Here is a 10,604-nt window from a genome sequence, read left to right as displayed (position 1 = left end):
TTTTCTTACTTTTTTATTGAGTCCAGCCCTAACATACACTTAACGGTTGGATTTAGCGACACGCTCCAACTCGTCCTTCTTCTTAATAGCATAAGAGTTTGATGAGCCCTTAGCTGCGTTGATAAGCTCATCAGCAACGCACTCAGCGATAGTCTTAATGTTTCTGAAGGCAGCTTCTCTCGCCCCGGTACAGAGCAGCCAGATAGCCTGGTTCACTCGGCGCAGAGGAGACACGTCCACGGCTTGACGACGGACTGTACCGGCACGACCGATCCTAGTGGAGTCCTCACGAGGTCCAGAGTTAATAATAGCGGTCACCAAAACTTGAAGAGGATTCTCTCCTGTCAGAAGGTGGATGATCTCAAATGCGTGCTTCACGATGCGAACGGCCATCAGCTTCTTGCCGTTGTTACGTCCATGCATCATCAGCGAGTTAGTGAGACGCTCTACGATTGGGCACTGAGCTTTCCTGAATCGCTTGTGTGCGTACCTACCAGCGGAATGCGGCAAGTATTTAGCGTACTTCTCCTTCACGGAAATGTAATCCTGGAGTGACATATCCGACACCTGGACATCGTAACAGCTCCATCTTCCAAACAGTTTGATTTCGGGAATATCCGCAGGTTGCGGCAGTGGCATGTTATCAACAGCCATGCTGCCCGCGTCCCCATCCTCGTTCCAGTTCTCCTCCGGCATGGTTATTGCCTAAAATATTATTTAAACTTTAGAATCGAACTTAGAAATCCTATTTAAACAAAAGAATCAGTAATTTATTTGACAAAATACATACTTTTCAGCAAAATCGGATTTATAACCTCGTGTTGTCAAAAGAACACGAGAAAAAGGAAGTGTCTTTACAACGTGGGACCCTTATGTTGGCATTCGTTGCATTGCCATTACACAAAAACATTTATGGCATCTACAAAAGTTATTGTAATTATTTAAGTAAATAAAAATATTATTCGTATTTTGACCCTTGAACAAGGAATTTATTTTTATATTTGTTATAGTTTTATTAGGCTAACATACAATAAAATTTAGCATTATATTATTAATATCATTCGTACTACAGTTGGTAGCATTGCAAAATAGTGAATAGGGACATAGCACACAGTAAAGAAAAAGTGTGATTTAAAACCCGCTCTTATACGATTACAATCCAATACGATTTCAAATACATGCCTCATCGACATCGAAATAAACTTTATACTATTTAAAATAATAATAAATTTTAAAATTTATACTATATTTTCTTTTTAAATAAAGTAACATTGCTCATTAAAAAATAGATAGTATTTTTACGAGATTTACAAAGGTAGAAAACTTTGAATTTTTATAAACATTATAGTATAATTTTGATATAATTCAAGAAGTTTATCAATAATGACATCGTGTGTACGGACCATTATGCAGAACCTCAAAAAATTTAGGAAATGTCAACAGATAAATTAAAAATTGGATTGAATGATAAAAATGAATGAAAGTCCAAATCACTATCTTAGTTCGCTAATTCGATCAGTTCAACTTCCTATTTTTTTTAGTTAAAGTTTAAAGTGGAATTAGTGTGATAAGAAAAATTATCACTTATCAGTGAATTGTAAAAAGATATTGTCGATTATTGGTCAGAATATAACAAATATTCTCTGCTTTCACAGTGATTTACGCAATTCTTAATTATTTTTAAGGTTACTGTGTGATAGGAAGACAAAGTTCATTATGGCTGCACTAAAACAAACTAAGTATTTTAAGAATAATACCTGGTTAGCGCCTAAATACCGGCCACAAATTATAAGTAGAAGACATTTAAATCTTCAAGAATACCACAGCAAAGACTTGCTTAAGAAACATCAGGTTACAATTCAAAATTTCCGGCTTCTTGATGCCAGTTTGGATCCCAAGTCCCTATCAGATTTCAAAGCTAATGAGTACGTAGTGAAAGCTCAAATCCTTGCTGGTGGACGTGGCAAGGGCCATTTCGACAATGGTTTCAAAGGAGGTGTACACTTGACTAAAGATCCAAAGGAGATCTTAAGCTTGGCCAAAAATATGATCGGTCACAAACTGATCACGAAGCAGACTCCTCAAGACGGTATTCTGGTGGACAAAGTGATGGTGGCCGAGAGTGTTGACATTGTTAGGGAAACTTACTTTAGTATTGTGATGGAGAGGAGTTACAATGGTGCAGCTCTTGTGGCTTCTCCAGCCGGTGGTATGGACATCGAGACTGTGGCTGAGAAAACACCGCACTTACTAAAAACAGTCCCCATAGACATTCATGAAGGTATTACTGACAGTGTTGCGAAGGAAGTAGCTGAATTTTTGGAATTTAAAGGACCACTTGTAAATAAATGTGCTGAAGAAATCAAAAAATTATGGCAGTTATTCTTAAAGGTAAAAGTAACTTGTTGGAAATTATTTGTTAAGATTCATACAAAAAAAATTTAAACTAACTACATAGTTGTAGTAGTGGCAATACATGCTTTTTGCAAAGTACTAACAACAGTGTTATTTTTAGGTAGATGCAACACAACTGGAAATAAATCCTTTAGTGGAAACAGATGATGGCAGAGTTGTAGCAGTTGATGCTAAGATCAACTTTGATGACAATGCTCAGTTTCGACAGAAGGATATCTTTGCCTTGGATGATCCTACTGGCACTGATCCACGAGAGGTAAGATTATAAATTGAAGTAAACTAACTTGCATTTTATTATTTGCTCAATATCTACTCCAACTCTATTGTAATTACTGTCTTAGATTAGATTCCAGTAATACTTTAGCCAAATATGGTCAGGTTCTTGTCTCTGCTCAAAATCAACAGTACTTAGCATTCAACTTTTTCGGTGTTATTGTATTTATTAGTATAAATTGAATTATAGCTTATCAAATATTTACTAAAATTCATATCTGTTTAAAATTTAGGATGTCTTTGATGCATTTTTGATCTTGTATGGTAACTAATACAACTTTTTTGTTGGATAGTAACAAGAGGAGCACAACTGAGAATTTAAGTGTGTTTGTAAGGAATTTTAACTTAGGCAAATAAATCCATAACATACAATATCATATCGCACAAATATAAATGATTTAATAATGTAGTGAAAACTTATAGATAAGAGGTGTTGACGATTTACGCAAATAGTTTATCTTGTCACATTATGATCCAATCCAAAAATAACAAGGGCATCTGTTATCTTATCAATCCATGCGCATATTGGATGGTACCTAAAAGCTACTAAAAATCATATACCATAAAAAAATAATAATAATTGAAGGGAGCGTTCGGTTTTTTTTATGTTCAATGGTGTCATCGAAACTAATTTTGATAATTCTTTAATTTTACTCGTAACACCTCTTGGTGGTTCTAAATGGGCCCATTTAATAATGACTGTAGATAATGTTTGCGTAATATTTTATTTCAGAGAGAGGCAGCTGCACTAAACTTGTCATTCATTGATATGGATGGAAGTATTGGTTGTATGGTTAATGGGGCAGGTTTAGCTATGGCCACTATGGACCTTATTGTACTGAGTGGTGGAAAGCCTGCCAATTTCCTAGACCTTGGCGGTGGAGTAGGAAAAGCCCAGGTGTCAGCTGCACTAAGAATTTTGGAATCTGATCCTAAAGTGAAAACAATTTTTGTAAATGTTTTTGGGGGTATGTATTGAACCTATAATTTAATTGAATTACAAAATTATTAAAATTAATTTAACATTTTTTATTAATTATAGAGTTTTGTCTTTGGATAGTATAGAACATTTAAAACAATTAATACTATTTTTACTTTTTAGGTATAATTAATTGTGCAACAATTGCTGATGGAATTATTGCTGCTTGCAAGGAAACTCCTCCAAAAAATCCACTAGTCATTAGATTGGAAGGCAATAACTCTGCAGCTGCAAAGAAGATTCTGGAAGAGTCTGGTCTTCCATTTTCAATCATAAATGATGCTGATGAAGCTGCAAAATATGCAGTAAAGTTAGCACAAAAATCTTGAAAATGTAATAAATTCTGTACAAAGTAAAATTTAATACAGTAAATTCTAGGAATTCAAGTATATTATAATGTATAAATAGAAGAAATGGTGGAAGCTAATCTTGTAAAAATGTACAGGCATTTAAAATAGCTTTGTTTTAAGAATTTTATAATTTCGTCTTATATTTATAAACTTTAATTTATCTACAGAGCTTACATATCGGCAAGAAAGAATTAAAATCCTATATCTTTGAGGCATAAAATATTTAAATGTATTCCTGTACAAAACTTGTTTTTTTACGATTAACCTTTAAGTAACACAAGGTTGTTTGATTATAATGTACCTGTTTGATAATGCCTTTCGAATTTTAATGGATTATATACTCTTACCATTTATATCACAGACTGTCTTCCACTGAAGTAAACAATGTTGTTATTAAATATAGATACTTGATATTATTTAAATGTTAATAATCGTAAATATTTGAATACAGTAATATTGACAATATTTTATTGATTCTGAAAAGAAAATAGGACACCTTCAATGTACTTAATTTTTAAATAGAGGATTGATGACATAATATATACGTAGATATTAAAAAGTGAAAAAAAAACGTACAATTGTATTTATCTGAGCTTTTAATAAAGTAGAAATTTTTAGATACTTTAGCTCCCATTCCATCAAGAGACTGATTGCTGGTCATAATCGAATAGTTTCACATCCATCATTAGTTGGTTAATTCCTGTAATGTAGGACTCCTTGCCAATTTTTAATTTTATATCTCAGTTATTTATAAGTGAAACTTAGCTATGGATTTAGTGTGTTAATTTTTTTAGAAGAAATAAAGCTATGTATACTGCCATGTTTATTTTACTTTAATTTTCCCTATAAATGTATTTAGAGCCACTCTCATTATGATGGGAAATTAAAAGAAAAATACTTGTTTATATAAATAAAGATCTACTATAATTTTCCATATAGACTGCACAACTTAACTGACCATACAAAAAAAAAATATTTATACAATGCAACTAAAACGTAAGATTAAACAAAATGAGTAGATGCTACACTCATGTAATGAAATGAAGAAAGACTGAATGCAGTTAATCCACTGAATGTGAATGTTGCATCTACTCTATATTAATTTAAGGATAAGTAGACAGTCCAATAGTATACACATCAAATTCTATATTCGGATAGGTTCTCAAAAATAGATATGCAGATTGACCAATTACACGCGTAAGGAATTTGTATCTTTATTATAAAATGGTAAATGTTACCTAGTATAATCACAAGATATTAGTAAATTGGACTGTCTACCGATGCAGCAGTTGTAGGCAATTAGTTTGCGATTGACATTTTAATTTTTTTATAATTTATTTCCCAATACTCTATTGAATAGAGCGTTCTTACTATGCATAGTATATAAAGATAATGGACTTTCCACTCGCCGAAGTTTGAAATAAACTATGTAGGAAAATTACACTGTGGGCCGAGATATCATACGATTTGTACACAGCAACAGATAGTCAGTTGCAAGCTATTCGCCTAGAGCAGCCTAACCCTATCACACGACAATACATTGCACATTGTTTACCATTTCAATTAAAACAAATACACACTACCACACACAATATATTGCATGTTTATCAACATATAAAAAAAACATGGCTGTCTTTTAGTGAACATCATTAGTATCCGTACTTTCATAACAATAATAAAATTATTTTTTCCAGAATTGTAACCAAATTGCAATGGGGCTATTCGTAGTCTCATATGAAAATAACGCACGTTCCAGACGGATACAAAAAACTGAACGATTCATTTTTCACATTCAACGTTGGATATATTTCTGAGAACACCCACAATATATTGTCGTATGAGTAAAGACTAAGTAATAATACGGTTAAACTCGGAATAGGTTGAGCCTGCGGCCCTGTGGAGCGTCCCCGGCGGCGAGCACGGCGGCCTGGATCTCGTCGAAGGCGGGCAGGTGCGCCAGCTTGCCGCGCGCCGCCACGGCCGGCCGCTTGCCCAGCATGCGCCGCGCCACGCGGACTATGTCATCAGCGGTGATTTTCTCTGGAATTAAGAGGGTTATTGTAAATTTATTTTCTACTTTTTTGATGCAGTTAGATTGTCAGCATATTTATGACATAGAGGTTTCTGGCTTTGATCCACTGTGAGACTATATTTATAGCAGCCACGAATTATTTCCATAATAATAATCATAGCATGTAGAATTCATTACAATCATGTTAGGCAGAAAAGAGAGTGATGCTGTCGCAATCTAAGCAGAGAAAAACCTGCTATGTTTAAAGAGAATATGACAGTAGAATACTACTGCTCCTCATTTGGTTGCCGTTCTAGGCAAATTTGGAACGCCAAAATCTGTTTATATTCTGTCTTTTTTAAACTAGATATTTAAAGAAAACGTATACAAAAGTCAACTAACCTATTTCATTGATAAAGAAAGATGGTGGCTTTCTTTTCCCTGTAGCTAAAACTTGTCGGCCGACGTCCTCAAACACCACTGGTCTCGCTTCGAGATTCATTAGCAGCATTGATTGTAACTGTGTTTTAGCTCTCTGTAAAAATAGAAATAATATATTTTTATTATGTTCGATACAAAGTAATAGTCAAAAATATGATTATTTTCACATTTATGAGAGTTCATAAAAATCCAGAAGTACAAATTGGATGTCCAGTCCGATATTGTGGGTTACAATCTGTATTTATTGATGTACAAAATCTTTTTAGAAACCACACTCATTAGGAAAATAATATTTTACCTTCAGTTCTGTTTCGCCAACTTTGCCAGCCATATTAGAGAGTTCCCTTGCGATCACTAGTGTGGTATCATAGATGCGGTTGGGTGGAGATGCTGTGTGCACGCAGAACAGGCCAGTGTCTCCGTATGCATGGTTGTACGCTGTGGCGTTGAACATCCAGTGATACCTGTTGGAAAATTAAATAAAAAATAAAAAATTGAGATTGCCCCACAATGTTAACCTGCCATGAAAAAAGTCTAGGATTCCAATTTCCTTATACCGGCAGGTGATTTAAGATTTACTACACTTTCATAAATTTACACCATTATATAGTCCGCGTAAAACTCCTAGTCCGCTCTGAATATAGCGGACTAGCGATTTGGCGCGAACTATACCTTTGGATAAGTCTCTTTTTATTAAAAATAAGGAAGTAATAAGAATGGCTGGACAATTATTTTGGAATAATGCAGTGAAAAAATTGATTTATTTTATACAGTATAAAGGTATTGAATGTGAAGGAAGGTTGATAGGTAAAAAGTAAAACTTAAAATTTGATACACACCTATTAAGAACATTGGTGTATAGCCGGGTGTACATGCCCTTGCCGGGTCCGCCCGCCGAGAACGAGCCGCCGCCGCCCATCATCATGTTGAGTACGCACGTCGCCACGAAGTCGGGGTCGCCGTGGGAACAGCCTGAAGATATAAATCAATATTAAAATACACACTAAGCTCTGGCGTATTACAAAGTGAAAAATTACATCCAGCATCCAAAAATCTTGTGAAAAATTACTGTATAACTTTCATTTGGAATCAGAAAACTAAATCTTACACTAAAAAAATATTGCCTTATTTTCTTTTACCAGTTTACGAGGTTAATCTACCATTTACCATTTAGTTAGCGACCATGATTGTAGACATTGCTTGTCTGTGCTGACTATTTTGAATTATGACAAAAACTTAGTGAATTAGCATAGGGGTACGTACTTTCTAATCCAATAACAACATGTGAAAGTTCTGGTAAATCTGATCCCGGGTAGAGAGGGATTTCACATTCTTCCTGTGGACAGAAAAATATATTAATATTAAGTTTCTTTTTTTTCCACTATAAATATACATAATTCGTTTTGAAATATTATACCTGTTCAATTCCTCCTGTGTACTGAGCAATAGAATTATCAACTTGAGCAGTGGCACTCTCAGTGCTCTCAGAGTGCCAAGTAGGTTTCATATCAACAAAATATTTTTGTACATATTCCACAAAAGGCCCGTGTTCAACCTGTGAGTGCAAAATAATCTTTATAATATCAAACAAATGTTTGTGATATAAAAATATTGACAACTTGAATTTACATATTTGTATGCCATACAAACATTATCTGGTAAAACAGGTTTTGGTAAGTTTATCATCTCCAAAGTGTGTAAAACCATAAACTTTTTTAATACTACACATAGACTGTATGTACTTCTGATGAACTGAAGGATTCAAAATAAGGGATGTTAAGAACTCACCCCAACAGCAGCAACCACCATCCTGTCAGGTGTGTAGTGGTTCTTCAAGTAGTTAATTATAATGCCACGGTCTATTTTGTTCACATTCTCCTTTGGACAAATCTTTGGCAGTCCTAGTGTGTTTCCTTTATATGCAGCCTAAAAATTAATTACATAATTTAACGAAAGGCTCTAATGTACTCATAGTAATTATATACTCGTAAAGTATACAGTTTCAATACAGAAATGTATACACCCATATGAAACATTCATATGTTAGCTTAGCTTTAGTCCTAACCAGTGGTTAACAACCACAAATACACAGTTGTGGTTAGTACTATAAATTAATAAGCTATATGAATAATCATAATAAATTGGAAGTTTAACAAACATTATTAAGATAGATACAACAGTAAATATGATTTACACTACACACCTTTATAATTTTTATAATATGCAATTAAATTACTACACAATTGTGTCTTAACTTGTCTTAATTTACAACATAACTTGAAATCTGATCATTGCAATACTTATAATATGTATGTAAAGTATACATACCGAATGTATCATATCCATCAATATTGTCTCCTGTTCAGGTCTCATGGAGAGGGTTTCCAGTTCAAATGCAACAGCCTGCCTGGCTGCCTCAATTTCATCCGTTGACAACTGGGGCCTGAGTGTTACTTCAGCCAACACCTAAGGGGAACCAAACTATATATTTGTATTTTTTTTATTTCAAATTTTCCTGATCAGTTTTCCTTGTCAGTCCAACATTCACTCAAGATCTAAAGATATTTTATGAGCAGAGTAGCAACATAATTACAACTCGTAACCTTCAACAGGATTTGATAGGGTACTTAATGGTAAATCATTACTGACACCATTTAAAATACCTTAGAAGTCAACAAATTTTCGACCACAAAAAAAAAAGTCAATCAATCATAAAAACAGTCACTCACCTGTGTCACAGCTTCTAAACCTCTCGAGTCAGCACTAGTAGCATAGACAGTGGTATCACGGGAGCCCTGACAGTCACAAATGCCTCCATGTCTCTCCAATTCTCTCAACATCACATCACGAGTTGGGAACTTGTGAGTAGCCTGGAAACATTATGTTTTGTTTTACATAAATCACAATTAAATAATAATATATTCTAAACAATTATTCCGAAAAATAGAAAATTAGTATGAGAAGCACTTTTACAACAGATTTCTTAGTACAATATAATGAAACTTACTCCAAAGCTCAGCTTTTCAAGGAAATGACAGATACCATTTGGATAGGCAACTTCATATCTTGGACCGGAATCAATAACCACTGAAAAGATATATAAGGTTAAAAATTTCAAGAATGCAGACAATTCTGTTTATTAAATTTTCTTTCACTTTTATTCAATGTACTCTTCGTTAGGACTACTGAAACTACATTATCCAAGATCTAAGATCGAGACATATATAAAATCTAAGAGAAATATTAAAATTTATATTAAAAGAATTCCAAACTAAATCATTAGCGTCACCTTCCTTAAGTCTTTGTTTAATAATATCTATGTTAACATAATTATGAAAACGTATACTCACCACCGGCTGTACAAAACTGTCCAAACTTCTTTTCTGAGGCCACTCTTAGCCCATTACTGAGTACAGTTACTTCTGTGACACTATCCTCAGACTTGGCTGTGGAGAAAACAACAGGTGGAAGATTGGGCATGGGCTCAGACAGCGGAGGGAGCGACGATACGCTGCCCTTAGGCAAGGGCTGTGGCGGAGGTCGCTCCACACTTTGACTGAAACTTCTTCCACCCCATCTAGACCCTGTTATTAACCTGAAATAGTATTACTATTATATTCTCTGTTGTTTTAAATGGCATGCAAGTCCATCAAGATTGTAATTTAAGAAGATTTGTGAATGTCGTCGAATGTCTTTTGTTGCTATACTTATTGCACAATTTGAATTAAATTTACTAAGTAATGAATTGTTATCACAAACTGAGTAGATATTCCATTACATTTGGTATATAAATAAAAGGATTTTAAGTTATATTACATTATACTATGTAAGCGTCTTACCCATTTTTCAGAGAACACAACCTAGAAATAAGGACTTTCATATCAGTCACATGAGACATCCTTTGTAAGTGCTATGATTTGGTTTTATTGTATTTTCTTGCACTCAATTATTTTCTGCTCTGTTCAATAAAATGTTAACACTTATTCAAATTCTTTACTATCGGAGATTCGAAATTTTGATAGAAATTGAATCAAACATTTTTTTACTTTTATATCAAACTGTCATGATCATGTCATGTCATAATTATCTGTGGTGCAAACCAGTGAGTTATAATGGCAAGAGTAACTTGGCTCCG

The 10,604-nt window shown here is 34.1% G+C and overlaps 3 protein-coding genes across 3 annotated transcripts; 1 reads left to right on the top strand and 2 right to left on the bottom strand.

Annotated features, from left to right (window-relative positions):
• Window positions 1-926, bottom strand: RpS5 (ribosomal protein S5). Its single transcript, XM_073080060.1, has 2 exons — window positions 791-926; window positions 1-705 (listed from the first exon to the last, which is right to left on the bottom strand). Exon 2 carries the CDS (start codon window positions 694-696, stop codon window positions 40-42), a length of 657 nt encoding a protein of 218 aa, XP_072936161.1. The 5' UTR covers window positions 697-705; window positions 791-926; the 3' UTR covers window positions 1-39.
• Window positions 927-1,477: 551 nt separating this feature from the next.
• ScsbetaG (Succinyl-coenzyme A synthetase beta subunit, GDP-forming) lies at window positions 1,478-4,841 on the top strand. Its single transcript, XM_073080058.1, has 4 exons — window positions 1,478-2,391; window positions 2,516-2,671; window positions 3,422-3,656; window positions 3,791-4,841. The coding sequence occupies exons 1-4, from the start codon at window positions 1,717-1,719 to the stop codon at window positions 3,994-3,996; spliced, it is 1,272 nt and encodes a 423-aa protein (XP_072936159.1). The 5' UTR covers window positions 1,478-1,716; the 3' UTR covers window positions 3,997-4,841.
• LOC140747549 (mitochondrial-processing peptidase subunit alpha) lies at window positions 4,596-10,546 on the bottom strand. The gene is made up of 12 exons (XM_073080059.1): window positions 10,309-10,546; window positions 9,820-10,064; window positions 9,477-9,556; window positions 9,199-9,339; window positions 8,798-8,935; window positions 8,258-8,395; window positions 7,887-8,024; window positions 7,733-7,805; window positions 7,309-7,441; window positions 6,768-6,933; window positions 6,431-6,563; window positions 4,596-6,057 (listed from the first exon to the last, which is right to left on the bottom strand). The coding sequence occupies exons 1-12, from the start codon at window positions 10,365-10,367 to the stop codon at window positions 5,882-5,884; spliced, it is 1,620 nt and encodes a 539-aa protein (XP_072936160.1). The 5' UTR covers window positions 10,368-10,546; the 3' UTR covers window positions 4,596-5,881.
• Between the last annotated feature and the right edge of the window lie 58 nt (window positions 10,547-10,604).

This window comes from Epargyreus clarus, unplaced genomic scaffold (assembly GCF_041222505.1).
Source record: "Epargyreus clarus isolate Ecla_fem2 unplaced genomic scaffold, WU_Ecla_fem_2.2 ptg000014l, whole genome shotgun sequence".
In the NCBI taxonomy this organism is placed as follows: Eukaryota; Metazoa; Arthropoda; class Insecta; order Lepidoptera; family Hesperiidae; genus Epargyreus; species Epargyreus clarus.
Note: the sequence above shows the minus strand (reverse complement) of the source record. Positions and strands in the feature narration are given on the sequence as shown.

Coding starts and splice junctions, on each gene's coding strand:
- RpS5 (XM_073080060.1), bottom strand. CDS start 696: ATGCCGGAGGAGAACTGGAACGAGGATGGGGACGCGGGCAGCATGGCT.
- ScsbetaG (XM_073080058.1), top strand. CDS start 1,717: ATGGCTGCACTAAAACAAACTAAGTATTTTAAGAATAATACCTGGTTA. Junction 2,672..3,421: donor CTGGCACTGATCCACGAGAG/GTAAGATTATAA, acceptor ATTTTATTTCAG/AGAGAGGCAGCTGCACTAAA. Junction 3,657..3,790: donor TTTTGTAAATGTTTTTGGGG/GTATGTATTGAA, acceptor TTTACTTTTTAG/GTATAATTAATTGTGCAACA.
- LOC140747549 (XM_073080059.1), bottom strand. CDS start 10,367: ATGTCTCATGTGACTGATATGAAAGTCCTTATTTCTAGGTTGTGTTCT. Junction 8,396..8,797: donor TGATGGATATGATACATTCG/GTATGTATACTT, acceptor ATTAATTTTTAG/GCTGCATATAAAGGAAACAC. Junction 6,058..6,430: donor TTTCTTTATCAATGAAATAG/GTTAGTTGACTT, acceptor TCTTAATTCCAG/AGAAAATCACCGCTGATGAC.